The sequence below is a fragment of the Ranitomeya variabilis genome, chromosome 5 (assembly GCF_051348905.1).
Source record: "Ranitomeya variabilis isolate aRanVar5 chromosome 5, aRanVar5.hap1, whole genome shotgun sequence".
Taxonomy (NCBI): Eukaryota; Metazoa; Chordata; class Amphibia; order Anura; family Dendrobatidae; genus Ranitomeya; species Ranitomeya variabilis.
In genome coordinates this window covers 690,189,206-690,212,906 of record NC_135236.1, presented here as the reverse complement: position 1 = coordinate 690,212,906, position 23,701 = coordinate 690,189,206, and the positions used below count along the sequence as shown (strand labels likewise).

The window sequence follows — 23,701 nt, the reverse complement described above, 5'->3', positions numbered from 1 at the left end:
GGCTGCGCCCGATGACCAGTGACTTGTGGCTGCGCCCGATCACCAGTGACTTGTGGTTGCTCCCGATCACCAGTGACTTGTGGCTGCGCCCGATCACCAGTGACTTGTGGCTGCGCCCGATCACCAGTGACTTGTGACTGCGCCCGATGACCAGTGACTTGTGGCTGCGCCCGATCACCAGTGACTTGTGGTTGCTCCCGATCACCAGTGACTTGTGGCTGCGCCCGATCACCAGTGACTTGTGGCTGCGCCCGATCACCAGTGACTTGTGACTGCGCCCGATGACCAGTGACTTGTGGCTGCTCCCGATGACCAGTGACTTGTGACTGCGCCCGATCACCAGTGACTTGTGACTGCGCCCGATCACCAGTGACTTGTGGCTGCGCCCGATCACCAGCGACTTGTGGCTGCGCCCGATCACCAGTGACTTGTGCCTGGACCCGATCACCAGTGACTTGTCTGCATACGTTACATTCTCTGCTGTTACATATTCTTTAATATTTTGTTTTAGGAGCAAGAATGGATTCAAGAAGCGGAAGCTGACCAAGTAGGTGACAAGCGGCGTCCTTCCCTTCATCTCATTATCAGCTGCAGTCAGAGGTGGGCAGGATATGTGATGGTGACATGCCCCACCGCTGTTGCTCTCTGATATCAGCTGTCAGCCTGTGGTTGTGCCGGCGCTGTTTGGACTTTCCACCTCATTTATCATCAGTAACTTGTTATTGTAATTAGTGGGGTCCATATTAGTGAAGACCATATTAATAACCCTTTCTTTGACTTCTCCTTTGTCCTGGAAGTCCCGTGCAGTTGGATGACTTTGATTCCTATATTGTGGACATGGCCAAGGACTCTGACTACAAGTTCTCGCTGCAGTTTGAGGTAAGTGATAGAATCCAAGTCCCAGATCATAGTTGTCTCTGATAACACACTGGTCCTGAGCTGAGATCTGCTTGGTACATGTGTAGTCCACCCTTGTGGCGCCCCTAAGCATGTCCCTGTCATGGGTGTGTCAGTGGCTGCCGACCATCGCACTGCATCTGACTACAGAAGGTCTTAGCAGTTTGCTTTGCAAACTTCTTCCTGGTCCTTTTGAGTCTAGGACCCAGTGGCATCCTTCCTCCTACTCTAATTGACACACCTGAACCGGGGTGTTTATAATTCCAGCTTGCTGCTAGGAGTTGCCAGTGATATTTCCATTTCCCTGTTGAGTCTTGGCACTACAGTAGTCGGCTATCTTCCTTTTTGGTGTTTGGAGGAAGTCTGTGTTTCTCTCTGAGTCTACTCAAGCCAAGTGTTCCCCTTGTTTGTGTATCCCATTTGTCATTAGTGGTAGTTTGGATTGACCAGTCTATATCCTGTCCTTCCCTATGCAGGGCTTACTGCTAGGGGCAGGCAGGGATTAGGTTTCCTGCTCTGCGATAGGTGCAGAACCTATATAGAGTCGTTAGGGCAGACAGGGTGATGTTAGAGCAGCATGGAGGTCTCAAATCCACCCTTCCCTATTGTTAGGTTCCCTTCTCCTTATCCCTTTATGTTGCACTTAGTCTTTCCTACACTGTGCGTGACAGTCCCTCAGCGTGGCCCTCAACATTAACAGAGCTTGGCCATAGACCTCCGGACATCACATTACCCATGTGTCACCCTGTTACCGTTGGCGATGTCTTTTCCAGGAGCTGAAGATGATCGGCCTGGATATTCCGCACAGCGCTGCTGACCTCCCTGTGAACAGATGTAAAAATCGCTACACAAACATATTACCATGTGAGTAAACATAGGAATGATGGCCCCACCACTCGTACAGGGGCACCATGACAAGACCTTTACCACGGTCTGCCTGGTATCGTCCTGACGCCTCACAACCATAACCCATACTGTACATAGGAGAAGCCTTCAATAATAAACTGAGGCCCATTCACCTGCACTTACCCCCATGGACCCTGAAATTACGTTCCGTCACCTGACTGAGGCCAATGATTAGCCGCAGCAGTCAGGTGGCTAGAATAATGAATCACATGTAGAGATGAGAAGATCTTTTGAAATTCAAATTCTCCAACTTCGACAAATTTTCCCCCAAAAATGACTTGTGGCAAGTAACTTCATGCAAATCGCATGAATATAATGCTCCAATTGCCTGGAAAATCTGAGCAGCTCAGTGCGAGTTCCCCTCGGAGTTAGATGAACACCTTAGGTTATGTGCGTACATTGAGTATTTGCTTGCATGGATATTGCCTCCAGACTAAAAACATCACCTCTCTGCCACCCCAGAAATGGTACATCTATAAGATGCGCCAAATCTGGCACTTAATTTTGCTCTTCCCACTTACCCTGTATCGGTGGCAAGTGGGGTGATGGTTGGGGGGAGCATGAAGCCACGAGGTTAATAATGGAGAGGCGTCTATAAGACACTCCCATTACTAATCCCACATTGATATTCTAAAAAAACAGACACCCAGAATAAAGTTCTTTATTTGAAATAATGACAAAAACTCCTTTATTGAATTTAAATTAAACCATACTTGCCAAACACCTAATCCACCGAAGCCAATGTCTCCTGCAACAAAAATAAAATAATAAACCACAATATTCCTCACCTATCCACAGAGAAGTTAATACATAATGTCCCACCATGATCCTTATGACTTTGAGAGCAGTCATTAATGTGACTGTTCTCAAAGACTGCCAGCGATACACTGACAGGAGGTAATCGCTCCTGCGAGGCACTTACAACCTCGGTGTTCCAGTTACCGGTTTTCTGCACCTCAGAGGGAGGCAACCTGATCGTGGATGGTCCCCCTCTGGTATCCTCTCCTGTGCTTTTCTTTCCGGCACGCTCACTGCAATACGTCCGGCTTTCTATGTGTCTCTTTCCAGGAGCTGCAGCTCCTTAAACCCGCTCTCCTCAGACTATAGTCTGGCTCTGACTGTGTCCGGAACTAACTAACTCCTTTCCCTCCAAAACCACAGTGTGTGTATATATATATACAGTGCCTACAAGTAGTATTCAACCCCCTGCAGATTTAGCAGGTTTACACATTTGGAATTAACTTGGCATTGTGACATTTGGACTGTAGATCAGCCTGGAAGTGTGAAATGCACTGCAGCAAAAAAGAATGTTATTTCTTTGTTTATTTTTTTTTTAAATTGGGAAAAGTTTTTTCAGAGGGTCATTTATTATTCAACCCCTCAACCCACCAGAATTCTGTTTGGTTCCCCTAAAGTATTAAGAAGTAGTTCAGGCACAAAGAACAATGAGCTTCACATGTTTGGATTAATTATCTCTTTTTCCAGCCTTTTCTGACTATTTAAGACCCTCCCCAAACTTGTGAACAGCACTCATACATGGTCAACATGGGGAAGACAAAGGAGCATTCCAAGGCCATCAGAGACAAGATCGTGGAGGGTCACAAGGCTGGCAAGGGGTACAAAACCCTTTCCAAGGAGTTGAGCCTACCTGTCTCCACTGTTGGGAGCATCATCCGGAAGTGGAAGGCTTGTGGAACTACTGTTAGCCTTCCACGGCCTGGACAGCCTTTGAAAGTTTCCTCCCGTGCCGAGGCCAGGCTTGCCCGAAGAGTCAAGGCTAACCCAAGGACAACAAGGAAGGAGCTCCGGGAAGATCTCATGGCAGTGGGGACATTGGTTTCAGTCAATACCATAAGTAACGTACTCCACCGCAATGGTCTCCGTTCCAGACGAGCCCGTAAGGTACCTTTACTGTCAAAGCGTCATGTCAAGGCTCGTCTACAGTTTGCTCATGATCACTTGGAGGACTCTGAGACTGACTTGTTCAAGGTTCTCTGGTCTGATGAGACCAAGATCGAGATCTTTGGTGCCAACCACACACGTGACGTTTGGAGACTGGATGGCACTGCATACGACCCCAAGAATACCATCCCTACAGTCAAGCATGGTGGTGGCAGCATCATGCTGTGGGGCTGTTTCTCAGCCAAGGGGCCTGGCCATCTGGTCCGCATCCATGGGAAGATGGATAGCATGGCCTACCTGGAGATTTTGGACAAGAACCTCCGCTCCTCAATCAAGGATCTTAAGATGGGTCGTCATTTCATCTTCCAACAAGACAACGACCCAAAGCACACAGCCAAGAAAACCAAGGCCTGGTACAAGAGGCAAAAAATCAAGGTGTTGCAGTGGCCTAGTCAGTCTCCTGACCTTAACCCAATTGAAAACTTGTGGAAGGAGCTCAAGATTAAAGTCCACATGAGACACCCAAAGAACCTAGATAACTTGGAGAAGATCTGCATGGAGGAGTGTGCCAAGATAACTCCAGAGACCTGTGCCGGCCTGATCAGGTCTTATAAAAGACGATTATTAGCTGTAATTGCAAACAAAGGTTATTCCACAAAATATTAAACCTAGGGGTTGAATAATAATTGACCCACACGTTTATGTTTAAAATTTATAAAAATTTAACTGAGCAACAAAACTTTTTGGTTTGTAAGATTTATGCATCTGTTAATAAATCCTGCTCTTGTTTGAAGTTTGAAGGCTCTAACTTATTTGCATCTTATTAAACCTGCTAAATCTGCAGGGGGTTGAATACTACTTGTAGGCACTGTATATATATATATATATATATATATATATATATATATATATATATATATATATATATATATATATATATATATATATATATATATATACTAGATTGTGGCCCGATTCTAATGCATCGGGTATTCTAGAATATGCGTGTCCCCGTAGTATATGGACAATGATGATTCCGACTGTGCCCATCGCTGATTGGTCGAGGCAACCTTTATGACATCATCGTCGCCATGGCAACCATTATGACATCTACGTCGATACTGTGCCCGTCGCTGATTGATTCAGAGACGCGGGATTTCCATTATGACATCATCGTCGCCATGCTGTGCCCGTTGCTGATTGGTCGAGGCCTGGCGGCCTCGACCAATCAGAGACACGGGATTTCTACATCGATACTGTGCCCGTCGCTGATTGGTCGAGGCCCAGGCGGCCTCGACCAATCAGCGAATGAATAAATGGGACAGACAGACAGACAGACAGGAAAACCCTTAGACAATTATATATATAGATATATATATCACCTATATCACCTAATAAATAGAAACAAAAGCTCCCCTTTGTGGCCTGGAGTGAGAATGTGTTGCATGCTTGTGGTTACCTGGTGATGGTTATCCCAGCTTGACTCCAAAAGTAATATCACTCTCCCCGTGAGGAAAGCGACATTACTGTGACGACCAGGACCCTGGGGCACCACAGGAGCAGCATGGTAGAGAGTTAGGATGGGGCAGGCAGATGTGTCACTGGTGCAGCTGTGCAGTGACTGTGGCAGGAGCAGCTTGGTAGAGAGTAGGACGGGCAGGCAGCAGATGTGTCACTAGTGTAGCTGTGCAGTGAACTGCAGCAGGAGCAGCATGGTAGAGAGTAGGACGGGTGTTGTGAATTCTGCTCTTGGGCTCCCTCCGGTGGTTGTAAGTGGTATCGCTGCTGTCTCTGAATCACAGCATTTATCAGGTGTTTTCACTTTTTGCAATTTGGACAGGGCTATTTAGTCTTGCTTCACCCTTTAGTCAGTGCTTGTTGTCCATTGTTCCTGGAGGATTCACATCCCTGCCTGGTCTCTTCTGCTTTGCAGTTCTTTTCAACAAAGATAAGTTCTGGCCTTGATTTTGCTGTCCACATGCTGTGGTCTTATTGTTCAGTTATTTTCCATGTTTTGTCTTGTCCAGCTTGGTCTGTATAAGGATTTGTTTAGCTGAGCTGGTATCTCTGGAGATGCAGATATACCCTCCATGTCTTTAGTTAGCTGTGGAGTTTTTGTATTTTCTGTGGTGGATATTTTCTAGTGTTTTAATACTGACCGCATAGTACTCTGTCCTGTCCTTTCTATTTAGCTAGAAGTGGCCTCCTTTGCTAAATTCTCATTTCAGTCTGTGTATGTTTTTTCCCTCTCCTCTCACAGTCAATATTTGTGGGGGGCTGCCTGTTCTTTGGGGATTTTCTCTGAGGCAAGATAGTTTTCCCTTTTCTATCTCTAGGGGTAATTAGTCCTCCGGCTGTGTCGAGATGTCTAGGGAGCGCTAGGTACATTCCACGGCTACTTCTAGTTGCGGTGTTAGGTTCAGGGTCTGCTGTCAGTACAGGTACCACCTTCTCCAGAGTACGTCCCATGCTGCTCTTAGGCCACCAGATCATAACAGATGGGCAGGCAGCAGATGTGTCACTGGTGTAGCTGTGCAGTGTCTGTGGCAGAAGCAGCATGGAAGAGAGTTAGGACGGGGCAGGCAGCAGATGTCACTGGCATAGCCAGTGACTGTGACAGGAGCAGCATGGTAGAGAGTAAGGGCATGTGTTATGAGGGAGGGCCAGGGCTGTATTCATGGCGGAGGACACCGGAGCATTGTGTATGGTCGAGAGTTAGAACGGGGCAGGCAAGGAGATGCTTGGCCGTTTAGGGCCACAAATGGCAGCAACAGTACTACAATATGAATGACATTATGGACAGTGTGTTGTCCACCAGCACTGGCGGCAAAATGGTGTAGACGACAGTCAACAGACAGATGGTATAGCCAGTTACTAGCATCAGCTGCTGGTGCTTAAAAGTCTGCACTGATCTGTGCCTGATTAAATGTTAGATTTTCCACACTTGTGGTAGATAACATGGTCTACTTTGGTGAGACAAATCCACTGAATACCCTCACTGACTTGACACAAGAGGCTTGACATAACCATACTCCCATTTCAAACTTGGCCAGTTCTTGCCACTGGTCCAATTTGTTGACCTAGAAGTCCATGGGTCCAGGGTTTCCGCTTTAGGAAAGGAAGACTAAGAGTCACCTCTGCTTCTGAGGATACGTTTATCCAAGTCACCAGCCTCAGAAATCGCAGGTTAACAGCAGCTCAGATTAGAGACCAGGTCAATGCCACACAGAGTTCTAGCAGCAGACACATCTCTACAACAACTGTTAAAAGGAGACTTTGTGCAGCAGGCCTTCACGGTAAAATAGCTGCTAGGAAACCACTGCTAAGGACAGGCAACAAGCAGAAGAGACTTGTTTGGGTTAAAGAACACAAGGAATAGACCAATGGAAATCTGTGCTTGGTCTGAGGAGTCCAAATTTGAGATCTTTGGTTCCAACCACTGTGTCTTTGTGCGACGCAGAAAAGGTGAACGGATGGACTCTACATGCCTGGTTCCCACCGTGAAGCATGGAGGTGTGATGGTGTGGAGGTGCTTTGCTGGTGATACTGTTGGGGATTTATTCAAAATTGAAGGCATACTGAACCAGCATGGCTACCACAGCAACGTGCAGCTGCCTGCTATTTCATCCGGTTTGCGTTTAGTTGGACCATCATTTATTTTTCAACAGGACAATGACCCCAAACACACCTGCAGGCTGATGTAAGGGCTATTTGACCAAGAAGGAGAGTGATGGGGTGCTACGCCAGATGACTTGGTCTCCACAGTCACCAGACCTGAACCCAATCGAGATGGTTTGGGGTGAGCTGGACCACAGAGTGAAGGCAAAAGGGTCAACAAGTGCTAAGCATCTCTGGGAACTCCTTCAAGATTGCTGGAAGACCATTTCCAGTGACTGCCTCTTGAAGCTCATCAAGAGAATGCCAAGAGTGTGCAAAGCAGTCATCAAAGCCAAAGGTGTCTACTTTGAAGAACCTAGAATATAAGACATAATTTCAGCTGTTTCACAGTTTTTTGTTAAGTATACAATTCCACATGTGTTAATTCATAGTTTTGATGCCTTCAGTGTGAATGTACAATTTTCATAGTCATGAAAATACAGAAAAATCTTTAAATGAGAGGGTTTCCAAACTTTTGGTCTGTACTGTATAAACCTCAGGTCCGTCACTGCCAGGATACCCCAATAGCCTCAGAACGCTATGCTGCCACCAGTTCCTTGATAGATATAAGCCAGTCCGTTACCAAGCCTATATAGGGTCAGAAACCAACCCCAGGTAGCGTGAATTGGGTCGGATCGATCAGAAGCAAGAAGCAAATTTACAAGTTTACTCCATAAAAATCGGAAGTGTTTACAAAAGATACAAAAAGACAAATACAAATATGTACAAACAGTTATAAAATAAAAGGTATAAAGATACGAAACTTGCTAAATTTCAGTCACAAGTATGACTTGTCGATAAAAGGGAGGAGAGTTCCCAAGGAAATGATTCAGCACCCCAGCATGGTGTCTAGCTGTCTCTCCAGCTCTGAATGCCACACCAAATAGACGCTCCTGTTTTATGGTTCGGCCATAAACTTAGGGACTCCCACTGACCTCACATGTGGGCTGTTTCCTGGGAGATACACCTATTTTGGAAAGTTAGGGTTATAGGGCCCAGAAGCTCACAGGCCAATGATATTGGCATTACTTTTACCCCTGTGATTTTAACATTCATTAGGGTATGTGCACACGTCAGGATATCTTGCAGAAATTTTCCTGACAAAATCCGGACATTTCTGCCAGAAATCCGCATGCATTTTTTTTGCGTGTTTTTTACGCGTTTTTTTTTTGCGGATTTTTTGTGTTTTTCTCCTGACACTCCAAAATAATGGGAAATCCGCAAAAATAATGAACATGTTGCTTCTTTTTCCGGATTGCGTTTTTTTGTGGAAAAAAACGCAACATTTGCACAAAAAATGTGGAATGCATTCTAAATGATAGGAGGCATAATGTATGCGTTTTTTGTGCAGAATTATAGTATTTTTATCGGGAACATCCCCAAAAAAAACACAAAAATTCCTGAAGAAATCCTGACGTGTGCACATACCCTTAGAGTCCAAACACGGAATGTCGGATTACCTGGTGGGCAGAAATTTATTCCCCAGGTTTCCGATGGCCATAAATGCCACAAAACGCTGCCATGCGTAGCCCTAATTGCCCAAATCCTGGAAATCTAATTTTTATGTTTGTACGATTAATGTGTTATTGAACTTTGACTTTATGTATTATGCCTAGCAGACAAAGGGATTTTGGCGGAAAAACACATTCTGCTCTCTGCTAGCTGGCAGAGCCGTAAAACTCACATTCCATTGACCATTTGGTGGAAGGGAGGTGGGAGAGTGGAAATTCACAGAGAGGGGGGAAAGGGCTGCTAGAAGGATTTTGGCTTTACAGAAACCATTGGTGAGAGGAGTAGCAGGCAGCACTGTCTATGTAACCCAAACAATGGAAAATAATTCATATTTTCCTGACAATATTTTATTCACAGTACCTTGGTGAGATGAGCTAAGATGTGAGGGAAGATGAAGGGATGAAGATGAGGTAGAATATGGAGGGTGGAGGACAGAGGTAGCAGAAGAATCCTCTCCAGTCCTGATGCACGTGCTGCCAAAATGGCACTGACCAGGAGAAATGATGTGGGGAAACAAGATAGGAGAGGCAATACGGGAATCACAGCTATAATACATGAACAGGATATTATAACAGTGGCCAGTATATTGCAGCAAAGTACAACAAATGCTGTACCATCATATCTATATGTGATAAAGAATGAATTAAGACATATAATAATAGGCAAATGTCCCTGTAATGGCTGAAAGTCTTTGTAGACATTTAGCTGAAAAGCACAAATGCATATATTCCCACAAGCATTGCAACATACAGCTTGGGCATGGCGAGGGCCATGTTGCTTCATTATTGTAACCCCACTGCGACCGTTAATTGTTATAGCCATCATCGTCCCCAGTCTGTGCCAAGTCTATGTCCTCCTCCACTTCTACCTACATCTGTTTTTTTCTCTATTGCCTCTTCTTCTTTCTCCTCCAAATCCTGTGACATGGACCTTGAGGGTCCCCAACAATAGACACAAGATGATGCTGAACATCAAAACACATTGCTGTTTTTCTTCCAACTTCTCTTGTATGCTGGTGAGTGATATCTCCAGGATACATATTAGCGGGATCACATCGCTGATTCCACATGAGTCATCACTGAAATTGTATTTACTTTTCAAAAGGTTTCAACATACGACACACGTTCCACATTAGCTGCCAATGTCGGAACTCCCAGTAGCCCACGCTTTACTTTGATTGCTGAATGTTGTGATCGCTGCAACATATACAGCGTCGATAAGGACCTATACCTAGACCATATAATCCTGAACAATTTACTAAACTTGCACAATAACAGGAGTGAGATAGTCAAAAGTGACGTTAAATATAATTTTATTGAAAAACCACATAATTAAAATAAGAAAAAGGGTCAAAGAGATGTTAAAACAGAAGTGGACTCCACTGAGGGTGTCTAAATAAACAAATAAATGACTAACATCCGGAATACAACATGTGTATTTATCCAGCCATTCCATACTTATTACATGAATCCAAAAGGATCGTACAAAGTGGTGTGTCATGATGGAAAACATCAGGCGGTAATTGTATAAAGTTGTCCTAAGTGGCTCAAAAGCAGCATCTTATAAAATAAGTCCCATGTAAAAGAGACCATGCCCCATAGAAATAATGTAAGACGTGCGTAGATACAATGGGGTTAATGCAGCGTGCACAGGCCCAAGACTGGCCCTCAGGAGAATCCTCCGGTGGGCCCCTGTGCAGTAACGGACCACCATCCTCTTAGGCTTCTTTCACACTTCAGTTGTTTGGCGTCAGTCACTTCCGACGTAGTGATGGATCGACGGATCCGTCACAATTGTTGAGAAAACGGTTCCAACGGATCCGTTTTTTTGACGGATCCGTTACTTGGGGGTTGTCTGGGAAAAGTATCTACTTTTTGGAGCATGCGCAATTGAAAAAGCGGATTGGGGCGACGGATCCGCCAAAATGACGGTCGCGACGGATCCGTCGCCCATAGGCGGCCATTCTATGGAATGACGGACGCGACGGATCCGCCGCGAACCGTCATTTCGGCGTTGACAAAAAAACGTTTCAATGTCCGTCTATGTCTAGACAACGTCCGCCAAATTTCGACGGATCCGTCGCATGACGGATGGAACGGACGACCATCCGTCACAATCTGTCGCCAATGCAAGTCTATGGGAAAATAACGGATCCGCCAAAAAAAAATGACGGATCCGTTATTTGAGGAAACTGGCGGTTTTAGACTGACGCCAAACAACTGAAGTGTGAAAAAGGCCTTATATGAGCAGTACTTGGCACTGTATTCTTGAATCACTACGTACAGACATAGGCGGCATTGTATTCATTTAACAATGTATCCAGTTCATTGTAAGATACATTTGTGATTGAGGATATTGTCACATTTGCACGTAGCTGAAAAGTGGGGCCATGGAGTTGGTTACTGGAGGGCCCTTGGCACCCCAGTCTGACACTGAGCTGTTGGATCTTCTACCGCGTGGCTCCTTTCCCCTTTGTAAATTGTCTGCCCAGCTCTTTTCTTGCATAAAGGAAAGTGCCATGGACGCCATGTGTAGTCAATGATATTACTTGGGCTTGTTAGGGAGAACGTCAGTTGAGCCGGATACTAGGGAGGTGCAATAGGAGACCGATACCTAACTAATTGTTGGCTTAAAGTTCTTCCACCCTGGACGAAAAAGGTTAACCCTAAATAATGCCGTTGCCATGTAAGTACTTGTAAAGTCATTTGCTGCAACAGCTAGCAGCGTCACTGTAGTGCTCATCAGGGCCGGCTCAGGGCCCTGGCACTTGCCTGCGTGCGCTGCGTGCGGTCGCCGACCCTGGTGCCTATGATTGTTAAATGCAGCTGGTCATACAGATGTAAAACCGCAACTTCTTATTCTGTGGGTTTTTGTATATATTTTTTTTAATAATGATGTTCAACCAAAATGAAAAGTGATTTAAAGAAACCTAAAATACTAAATTGCAAGGCTGCTACACATAGGTTCATGGCTGTAACAAACAAGGGCAGTATGGTCGTGGGCTGTCTGGTATCTAGAAAGCACAATTAAAATGGATTCCAAAAATCAAGAGACCTGTTCTACAATACTGAAGGTGGTAAAACACATGCCCCTGCCGTTATAACATAGGGTGAAAGCAGGAAATCCAGGAAGAATCACTTTCCACAAGCACGCTCCTGCATGTGGCCCGTGTGCTCAGCTGGCGTGGGTACATGGCTCAGATTAGACTTTTGGAGCAATGAAAAGGGCCCAGCAAATGATGTTACACAATGTGCACACATTGCCAGGTAAATACTTCAGTTTGTTTTAGAATTGGGGAGATTTCTCTATTAAACCCCAAAATGCAGGGATCATGCTTTCATTTACAAGCAGAAACGAGCCTTGAATTCAGAACTTGGATTTAGCTGCAATATCTGCAATGAGCAGTTTAATATTACCCCTGCTTGCTGACAAGATGTTACAACACGACACTGTATATCACTTGTACCTTGGATTTTTAGCCACACACTCCCATTTTCAGTCTGCTGCATCACCACGGAAGTAGTCCATCACTGTTACACCTTCATCTATCCCTATCCTGCGTGCTCTGAGCTCCTATCCCCAAAACAGTTTCTGAATTTTTGTAAATTTGACTCCCATTCGATCCTCCGTGGATCAATTCACTCATCTCTAAGCATGAGATACCTCTAGAATCGTCCCCTTCCAGTGGATGCGGCAGTCAGGGGACATTAAAGTTACTGGTCCGATAACAAACCACTGAAGACACCTTCTCTGTGGGTGGGCATGCCTCAGTTTATTGTTGGCACAGGCTGGACAGGTGGTCACAGTATGGCACAAGTTATGTGTGAGTAATGCATGTTGGAATAAACCTCAGCTGGGTGTGTGTCACGGACTGCATGGCATGGGTTCTGTGTGTCATGGACTGTGTGGCACTGGTTCTGTGTGTGTGGACTGTATGGCACTGGTTCTGTGTGTATGGACTGTGTGGCATTGGTTCTGTATGTGTGGACTGTATGGCATGGGTTCTGTGTGTCATGGACTGTGTGGCACTGGTTCTGTGTGTGTGGACTGTATGGCACTGGTTCTGTGTGTATGGACTGTGTGGCACTGGTTCTGTGTGTGTGGACTGTATGGCACTGGTTCTGTGTGTATGGACTGTGTGGCATTGGTTCTGTATGTGTGGACTGTATGGCATGGGTTCTGTGTGTCATGGACTGTGTGGCACTGGTTCTGTGTGTGTGGACTGTATGGCACTGGTTCTGTGTGTATGGACTGTGTGGCATTGGTTCTGTATGTGTGGACTGTATGGCACAGGTTGTGTGTGTGGACTGTATGGCACAGGTTCCGTATGTGTGGACTGTATGGCACTGGTTCTGTGTGTGTGGACTGTATGGCATGGGTTCTGTGTGTGTGGACTGTATGGCACAGGTTCTGTATGTGTGGACTGTATGGCACTGGTTCTGTGTGTGTGGACTGAATGGCACAGGTTCTGTATGTGTGGACTGTATGGCACTGGTTCTGTGTGTGTGGACTGTGTGGCACAGGTTCTGTATGTGTGGACTGTATGGCACAGGTTCTGTATGTGTGGACTGTATGGCATTGGTTCTGTATGTGTGGACTGTATGGCACAGGTTGTGTGTGTGTGTCATGGACTGTATGGCATGGGTTCTGTGTGTGTGGACTGTATGGCATGGGTTTGGTGTGTGTGGACTGTATGGCATAGGTTCTGTGTGTGTGGACTGTATGGCACTGGTTCTGTGTGTGTGGACTGTATGGCATGGGTTCTGTGTGTGTGGACTGTATGGCACAGGTTCTGTATGTGTGGACTGTATGGCACTGGTTCTGTGTGTGGACTGTGTGGCATTGGTTCTGTATGTGTGGACTGTATGGCACAGGTTGTGTGTGTGTGTCATGGACTGTATGGCATGGGTTCTGTGTGTGTGGACTGTATGGCACAGGTTCTGTATGTGTGGACTGTATGGCACTGGTTCTGTGTGTGTGGACTGTATGGCATGGGTTCTGTGTGTGTGGACTGTATGGCATAGGTTCTGTATGTGTGGACTGTATGGCACTGGTTCTGTGTGTGTGGACTGTATGGCACAGGTTGTGTGTGTGTGTCATGGACTGTATGGCACAGGTTCTGTATGTGTGGACTGTATGGCACTGGTTCTGTGTGTGTGGACTGTGTGGCATTGGTTCTGTATGTGTGGACTGTATGGCATAGGTTCTGTATGTGTGGACTGTATGGCACTGGTTCTGTGTGTGTGGACTGTATGGCACAGGTTGTGTGTGTGTGTCATGGACTGTATGGCACGGGTTCTGTGTGTGTGGACTGTATGGCATAGGTTCTGTGTGTGTGTCATGGACTGTATGGCACTGGTTCTGTGTGTGTGGATCGTATGGTGCAGATTGTGTTCATGTGTGTGGACTGTATGGCATGGGTTCTGTATGTGTGGACTGTATGGCACAGTTTGTGTGTGTGGATCGTATGGTGCAGATTGTGTTCATGTGTGTGGACTGTATGGCACTGGTTCTGTATGTGTGGACTGTATGGCATGGGTTCTGTATGTGTGGACTGTATGGCACTGGTTCTGTGTGTGTGGACTGTATGGCACAGGTTCTGTGTGTGTGGACTGTATGGCATAGGTTCTGTGTGTGTGTCATGGACTGTATGGCATGGGTTCTGTGTGTGTGGATCGTATGGTGCAGATTGTGTTCATGTGTGTGGACTGTATGGCACAGGTTCTGTGTGTGTGGACTGTATGGCACAGGTTCTGTGTGTGTGTCATGGACTGTATGGCATGGGTTCTGTGTGTGTGGATCGTATGGTGCAGATTGTGTTCATGTGTGTGGACTGTATGGCATGGGTTCTGTATGTGTGGACTGTATGGCACAGTTTGTGTGTGTGGATCGTATGGTGCAGATTGTGTTCATGTGTGTGGACTGTATGGCACTGGTTCTGTATGTGTGGACTGTATGGCATGGGTTCTGTGTGTGTGGACTGTATGGCACAGGTTCTGTATGTGTGGACTGTATGGCATGGGTTCTGTGTGTGTGGATCGTATGGTGCAGATTGTGTTCATGTGTGTGGACTGTATGGCACAGGTTCTGTATGTGTGGACTGTATGGCACAGGTTCTGTGTGTGTGGACTGTATGGCATAGGTTCTGTGTGTGTGTCATGGACTGTATGGCATGGGTTCTGTGTGTGTGGATCGTATGGTGCAGATTGTGTTCATGTGTGTGGACTGTATGGCACTGGTTCTGTATGTGTGGACTGTATGGCATGGGTTCTGTATGTGTGGACTGTATGGCACTGGTTCTGTGTGTGTGGACTGTATGGCACAGGTTCTGTATGTGTGGACTGTATGGCATGGGTTCTGTGTGTGTGGACTGTATGGCACAGTTTGTGTGTGTGGACTGTATGGCACAGGTTCTGTGTGTCATGGACTGTATGGCATGGGTTCTGTATGTGTGGACTGTATGGCACAGGTTGTGTGTGTGGACTGTATGGCACAGGTTCTGTGTGTCATGGACTGTATGGCATGGGTTCTGTGTGTGTGGACTGTATGGCACAGGTTGTGTGTGTGTGTGTCCTGGACTGTATGGCATGGGTTCTGTGTGTGTGGATCGTATGGTGCAGATTGTGTTCATGTGTGTGGACTGTATGGCACAGGTTCTGTATGTGTGGACTGTATGGCACTGGTTCTGTATGTGTGGACTGTATGGCACTGGTTCTGTATGTGTGGACTGTATGGCGTGGGTTCTGTATGTGTGGACTGTATGGCATGGGTTCTGTATGTGTGGACTGTATGGCACAGTTTGTGTGTGTGGATCGTATGGTGCAGATTGTGTTCATGTGTGTGGACTGTATGGCACAGGTTCTGTATGTGTGGACTGTATGGCACTGGTTCTGTATGTGTGGACTGTATGGCACTGGTTCTGTATGTGTGGACTGTATGGCGTGGGTTCTGTATGTGTGGACTGTATGGCATGGGTTCTGTATGTGTGGACTGTATGGCACAGTTTGTGTGTGTGGATCGTATGGTGCAGATTGTGTTCATGTGTGTGGACTGTATGGCACTGGTTCTGTATGTGTGGACTGTATGGCACTGGTTCTGTATGTGTGGACTGTATGGCATGGGTTCTGTATGTGTGGACTGTATGGCATGGGTTCTGTATGTGTGGACTGTATGGCACTGGTTCTGTGTGTGTGGACTGTATGGCACTGGTTCTGTATGTGTGGACTGTATGGCATGGGTTCTGTATGTGTGGACTGTATGGCACAGTTTGTGTGTGTGGATCGTATGGTGCAGATTGTGTTCATGTGTGTGGACTGTATGGCACTGGTTCTGTATGTGTGGACTGTATGGCACTGGTTCTGTATGTGTGGACTGTATGGCATGGGTTCTGTATGTGTGGACTGTATGGCACAGTTTGTGTGTGTGGATCGTATGGTGCAGATTGTGTTCATGTGTGTGGACTGTATGGCACTGGTTCTGTATGTGTGGACTGTATGGCATGGGTTCTGTATGTGTGGACTGTATGGCATGGGTTCTGTATGTGTGGACTGTATGGCACAGTTTGTGTGTGTGGACTGTATGGCACAGGTTCTGTATGTGTGGACTGTATGGCACAGGTTGTGTGTGTGGACTGTATAGCACGGACTGTACGGCACAGGCTATGCTGGCTCTCTTTGTTTCTGAAATGATGTATTGTCAATTAATCTTACTGTAACCTTCTCCATTCTCTCATGTAGACGACTTTAGTCGGGTGCAGCTCGTTACCACTGAGGAGGAAGACTCTGCCGATTACATCAATGCCAACTTCATCCCAGTAAGTGTAGAAGGAGGTCTGGGTAGCAATGGAGACACCAGAACTCTTCTCTGTGAAGGTGTCAGCAAGGCCCTTCACATGAACATGTTGCATACATGTAGCTTTGGGGGCCGTGCTGTGATAGAAAATAGAGATTATCATTAAGGGGTGTGCTCAGAGGGCAGAGTCAGCAGTTATCTCATTATCATTAGAGGGCGGAGTCAGCAGTTCTCATTATCATTAGAGGGCGGAGTCAGCAGTTATCTCACTATCATTAGAGGGTGGAGTCAGCAGTCATTCATTATCATTAGAGGGCGGAGTCAGCAGTCATCTCATTATTAGAGGGCAGAGTCAACAGTCATCTAATTGATCTTAGAGAGTGCGGTCAGCAGTCATCTCATTATCAGTAGATGCGGAGTCAGCAATGTCATCTCATTATCAGTAGAGGGTGGGTCAGCAGAGTCATCTCATTATCAGTAGAGGGTGGGGTCAGCAGAGGCATCTCATCAGTAGAGGGTGGGATCAGCAGAGGCATCTCATTATTAGAGGGCGGAGTCAACAGTCATCTAATTGATATTAGAGAGTGTGGTCAGCAGTCATCTCATTATCAGTAGATGCGGAGTCAGCAATGTCATCTCATTATCTGTAGAGGGTGGGTCAGCAGAGTCATCTCATTATCAGTAGAGGGTGGGGTCAGCAGACGCATCTCATCAGTAGAGGGTGGGGTCAGCAGAGGCATCTCATCAGTAGAGGGTGGGGTCAGCAGAGGCATGTGATTATTAGTAGAGGGTGGGATCAGCAGAGGCATCTAATTATTAGAGGGCGGAGTCAACAGTCATCTAATTGATATTAGAGAGTGTGGTCAGCAGTCATATCATTATCAGTAGATGCGGAGTCAGCAATGTCATCTCATTATCTGTAGAGGGTGGGTCAGCAGAGGCATCTCATTATCAGTAGAGGGTGGGGTCAGCAGTCATCTCATCAGTAGAGGGTGGGGTCAGCAGAGGCATGTGATTATTAGTAGAGGCATCTCATTATTAGAGGGCGGAGTCAACAGTCATCTAATTGATATTAGAGAGTGTGGTCAGCAGTCATATCATTATCAGTAGATGCGGAGTCAGCAATGTCATCTCATTATCTGTAGAGGGTGGGTCAGCAGAGTCATCTGATTATTAGTAGAGGGTGGGGTCAGCAGAGGCATCTCATCAGTAGAGGGCGGGGTCAGCAGTGATCTCATTATGATTAAGGTGCCAGGTCTCCTCAGCCTATAGTCAGCCTTCTCCATACGTGTGATCATACATTGCAGGCTGTGACAGGTCAGAGCGCCTGGGCTGTGACCGATGGGCAGAGTGCCCGTGCTCAGTGCCATGGATAAAATACATCATTTTTTTTTTCTGATGTAGGGATACAACTCCTCACAGGAATACATAGCGACACAGGGACCTCTGCCTGACACCAGGAACGACTTCTGGAAGATGATTCTTCAGCAGAAATCACAAGTTATCGTGATGCTGACCCAGTGCAACGAGAAAAGACGGGTACTGCTGCTCAGCCAGTCGGGTCATCACGTGTAGGGAAAGCTGGGCACACCTTCATTGTATCACAAAATATAGACCCCAAAACTGCTACAGACCCCAGGACAGTCCTTCTAATGAATATAGTCCTTGTGGAGAGTGTGAGAGCACAGCCAGGGGGTCACATAGATCCCACCACTCTCATCAGTTTGTCAGGGTACAAGACTCCGCTGCCACCAATGGTCACGACAATTACACAACTGACTGACTGACGAGTGATGGCCACTGCTACGCCGGGTATTGGGGAACTAACAGAATCGGAGGTATATACGGAATCGGAGGTATATACACCATACGCTCGAACACATGGTATATATAGTAACGGGCATCCAATCGGCCTGTAATAAATGATTGGTGGTGGCAATGAGTAGTGCTTCTTTTTTCTTGTTATTGTGGAGTTGCAGTGACCATACCGGGAAGGGGGGGGTGTATGTGAATATATATATTATATTATACATATACAGTATATTACACATATAGCCAGCTCTGGCAAAAATTAAGAGACCAGACCACTGCAAAATGTTCAGTTTGTCTGATTTTCCGCTTTATATTTTTGAGTAAGATGTAAATTCTTCTTTTATTCTATAAACTACTGACAACATGTCTCCGAAGTTCCAACCAATAAATTTTGTATTTTTTTCTGACAAAAAAAAAATGGTCAAAATTTAAAATAAAACCCCCAGTGCTTTCAGACCTCAAGTAATGCAAAGAAAACAAGTTCCTAATCATTTAGAAACTACAATACTAATGTTTTACCTCAGGAAGAGTTCAGAAATCAATACTTTGTGGAATAACCATGATTGTTAATCCCAGCTTTCCTGCGTCTTGGCAGCTTCCCTCCAGTCTCTCACTCTGCTCGTGGTACAATAATGTCAGCCGTTCTTCTCTGTGTGATGGCTTGTGACTCTCCATCTTCCTCCTGATTACATTCCAGAGGTTTTCAGTTGGGTTCAGGTCTGGAGATTGGACGGCCATGACAGGGATTTCATGTGGTGGTCTCTTCATTTTTGCCAGAGCTGTATATACATACCCCGGTATAGTTACATAGTTACATAGTTATTAAGGTTGAAGGAAGACTGTATGTCCATCTAGTTCACCCCATAGCCTAACCTAACATGCCCTAACATGTTGATCCAGGGGAAGGCAAAAAAACCCCATGTGGCAAAGAGTAACTCCACCATGGGGAAAAAAATTCCTTCCCGACTCCACATACGGCAATCAGACTAGTTCCCTGGATCAACGCCTTATCAAGGAATCTAGTGTATATACCCTGTAACATTATACTTTTCCAGAAAGGCATCCAGTCCCCTCTTAAATTTAAGTAATGAATCACTCATTACAACATCATCCGGCAGAGAGTTCCATAGTCTCACTGCTCTTACAGTAAAGAATCCGCATCTTATTATGCTTAAACCTTCTTTCCTCCAGACGTAGCGGATGCCCCCTTGTCCCTGTCTCAGGTCTATGATTAAAAAGATCATCAGAAAGGTCTTTGTACTGTCCCCTCATATATTTATACATTAACATAACATCACCCCTTAGCCTTCGGTTTTCCAAACTAAATAGCCCCAAGTGTAATAACCTATCTTGGTATTGCAGACCCCCCAGTCCTCTAATAACCTTGGTCGCTCTTCTCTGCACCCGCTCCAGTTCAGCTATGTCTTTCTTATACACTGGAGACCAGAACTGTGCACAGTATTCTAAGTGTGATCGAACTAGTGACTTGTATAGAGGTAAAATTATGTTCTCCTCATGAGCATCTATGCCTCTTTTAATACATCCCATTATTTTATTTGCCTTTGTAGCAGCTGCCTGACACTGGCCACTGAATATGAGTTTGTCATCCACCCATATACCCAGGTCTTTTTCATTGACGGTTTTGCCCAGAGTTTTAGAATTAAGCACATAGTTATACATCTTATTACTTCTACCCAAGTGCATGACCTTACATTTATCCCCATTAAAGCTCATTTGCCATTTATCAGCCCAAGCTTCTAGTTTACATAAATCATCCTGTAATATAAAATTGTCCTCCCCTGCATAGATTACCCTGCAGAGTTTAGTGTCATCTGCAAATATTGAAATTCTACTCTGAATGCCCCCTACAAGGTCATTAATAAATATGTTAAAAAGAAGAGGGCCCAATACTGACCCCTGTGGTACCCCACTGCTAACCGTGACCCAGTCCGAGTGTGCTCCATTAATAACCACCCTTTGTTTCCTATCCCTGAGCCAGCTCTCAACCCACTTACACATATTTTCCCCTATCCCCATTACTCTCATTTTATGTAACAACCTTTTGTGTGGCACCGTATCAAAAGCTTTGGAAAAGTCCATATACACTACGTCCACTGGGTTCCCTTGGTCCAGTCCGGAACTTACCTCTTCATAGAAGCTGATCAGATTAGTCTGACATGATCGGTCCCTAGTAAACCCGTGCTGATACTGGGTCATGAGGTTATTCCTCTTCAGATACCCCAGTATAGCATCCCTTAGAATGCCCTCCAGGATTTTACCCACAGTAGAGGTTAAGCTTACTGGCCTATAATTACCGAGTTCAGTTTTTGCCCCTTTTTTGAATATTGGCACCACATTTGCTATACGCCAGTCCTGTGGTACAGACTGTTGTGAATTTGCTTTTTGCTCCCTCTAGTGGTTACTAGTTTTTTGACTCTGGTTTTTCTGTCATTCCTTTTATCCGCACCTGGGTCGTTAGTTAGGGGTGTTGCTATATAAGCTCCCTGGACCTTCAGTTCTATGCCTGGCAACGTAGTTATCAGAGCTAGTCTGCTGTGCTCTTGTCTACTGATCCTGGTTCCAGTTATATCAGCTAAGTCTGCCTTTTGCTTTTTGCTATTTGTCTTGGTTTTGTATTTTTGTCCAGCCTGTTCCAAATCTATATCCTGACCTTTGCTGGAAGCTCTAGGGGGGCTGGTGTTCTCCCCCCGGACCGTTAGACGGTTCGGGGGTTCTTGAATTTCCAGTGTGGATTTTGATAGGGTTTTTGTTGACCATATAAGTTACCTTTCTTTATTCTGCTATCAGTAAGCGGGCCTCTCTGTGCTAAACCTGGTTCATTTCTGTGTTTGTCATTTCCTCTTACCTCACCGTCATTATTTGTGGGGGGCTTCTATCCAGCTTTGGGGTCCCCTTCTCTGGAGGCAAGAAAGGTCTTTGTTTTCCTCTACTAGGGGTAGCTAGATTCTCCGGCTGGCGCGTGTCATCTAGAATCAACGTAGGAATGATCCCCGGCTACTTCTAGTGTTGGCGTTAGGAGTAGATATATGGTCAACCCAGTTACCACTGCCCTATGAGCTGGATTTTTGTATTCTGCAGACTTCCACGTTCCTCTGAGACCCTCGCCATTGGGGTCATAACAGTTTGCCAGGCCAGTATTAAATGTTTAATGCATTGCAGAAGAGGGATTATAAGAAAGAAGATTCTGAGTTTTTTTTTTCTTCTTCCCCTTTACCTCAGAGTGGCTATGCTTGCTGCAGACATGAATGTCCAGACCTTGATTACAAGTGTGGACCAGCTGGCTACTCGTGTGCAGGGCATACAAGACTATGTTATCAGAAATCCTAGGTCAGAACCTAAAATACCGATTCCTGAACTGTTTTCCGGAGACAGGTTTAAGTTTAGGAATTTCGTGAATAATTGTAAATTGTTTTTGTCCCTGAGACCCTGTTCATCTGGAGATTCTGCTCAGCAAGTAAAAATTGTTATTTTGTTCTTACGGGGCGACCCTCAGGATTGGGCTTTTTCGCTGGCGCCAGGAGATCCGGCATTGGCTGATCTTGATGCGTTTTTTCTGGCGCTCGGTTTACTTTATGAGGAACCCAATCTTGAGATTCAGGCAGAAAAGGCCTTGCTGGCTATGTCTCAGGGGCAGGACGAGGCTGAAGTGTATTGCCAAAAATTTCGGAAATGGTCCGTGCTGACACATTGGAACGAGTGTGCACTGGCCGCTAATTTTAGAAATGGCCTTTCTGAAGCCATTAAGAATGTTATGGTGGGTTTTCCCATTCCCACAGGTCTGAATGATACTATGGCACTGGCTATTCAAATTGACCGGCGGTTGCGGGAGCGCAAAACCGCAAATTCCCTCATGGTGTTGTCTGAACAGACACCTAATTCGGTGCAATGTGATAGAAAAACCCCAAATTCCCTCATGATGTTGTCTGAACAGACACCTGATTTAATGCAATGTGATAGAATCCTGACTAGAAATGAGCGGAAAATTCATAGACGCCGGAATGGCTTGTGCTACTACTGTGGTGATTCTACACATGTTATCTCAGCATGCTCTAAACGTATAGCTAAGGTTGTTAGTCCTGTCACCGTTGGTAATTTGCAACCTAAATTTATTCTGTCTGTAACTTTGATTTGCTCACTGTCATCTTATCCTGTCATGGCGTTTGTAGATTCAGGTGCTGCCCTGAGTCTCATGGATCTCTCATTTGCTAAGCGCTGTGGTTTTACTCTTGAACCATTAGAAAATCCTATTCCTCTTAGGGGTATTGATGCTACACCATTGGCAGCTAATAAACCGCAGTATTGGACACAGGTTACCATGTGCATGACTCCTGAACACCGCGAGGTGATACGTTTCCTGGTTTTACATAAAATGCATGATTTGGTTGTTTTAGGGCTGCCATGGTTACAGACCCATAATCCAGTCCTGGACTGGAAGGCTATGTCAGTCTCAAGTTGGGGCTGTCGTGGTATTCATGGGGATTCCCTGCCTGTGTCTATTGCTTCTTCTACGCCTTCGGAAGTTCCGGAGTATTTGTCTGATTATCAGGATGTCTTCAGTGAGTCTGAGTCCAGTGCACTGCCTCCTCATAGGGACTGTGACTGTGCTATAGATTTGATCCCAGGCAGTAAATTTCCTAAGGGAAGACTGTTTAATCTGTCGGTACCTGAACATACCGCTATGCGTTCATATATCAAGGAGTCTCTGGAGAAAGGACATATTCGTCCGTCTTCTTCCCCTCTTGGTGCGGGATTCTTTTTTGTGGCAAAAAAGGACGGATCTTTGAGACCTTGTATTGATTATCGGCTTTTAAATAAGATCACTGTCAAATTTCAGTATCCTTTACCGCTGTTGTCTGACTTGTTTGCCCGGATTAAGGGTGCCAAGTGGTTCACCAAGATAGACCTTCGTGGTGCGTACAACCTTGTGCGCATTAAGCAAGGTGATGAATGGAAAACCGCATTCAATACGCCCGAAGGTCATTTTGAGTACTTGGTGATGCCTTTTGGGCTCTCCAATGCGCCTTCAGTTTTTCAGTCCTTTATGCATGACATTTTCCGGAAGTATCTGGATAAATTTTTGATTGTTTATCTGGATGATATTTTGGTTTTTTCTGATAATTGGGATTCGCATGTGGAGCAGGTCAGGTTGGTCTTTAAAATTTTGCGTGAAAATTCTTTGTTTGTCAAGGGCTCAAAGTGTCTC

General features: G+C 45.6%; 1 protein-coding gene across 4 annotated transcripts in view; it reads left to right on the top strand.

The window, feature by feature from the left end:
- The window catches only part of PTPRO (protein tyrosine phosphatase receptor type O), a 555,000-nt gene that overhangs the window by 484,032 nt on the left and 47,267 nt on the right, over window positions 1-23,701 (top strand). For all 4 annotated transcript variants that reach the window (XR_013215987.1, XM_077267281.1, XM_077267279.1 and 1 more), the window contains 5 exons: window positions 512-547; window positions 798-879; window positions 1,671-1,761; window positions 16,611-16,687; window positions 18,070-18,204. Coding sequence is in view for 3 of the 4 variants with exons in the window: in XM_077267281.1 (XP_077123396.1) it covers window positions 512-547; window positions 798-879; window positions 1,671-1,761; window positions 16,611-16,687; window positions 18,070-18,204 (421 nt within the window). In the remaining variant the exon portion in view is untranslated. The remainder of the gene's footprint in view (window positions 1-511; window positions 548-797; window positions 880-1,670; window positions 1,762-16,610; window positions 16,688-18,069; window positions 18,205-23,701) is intronic.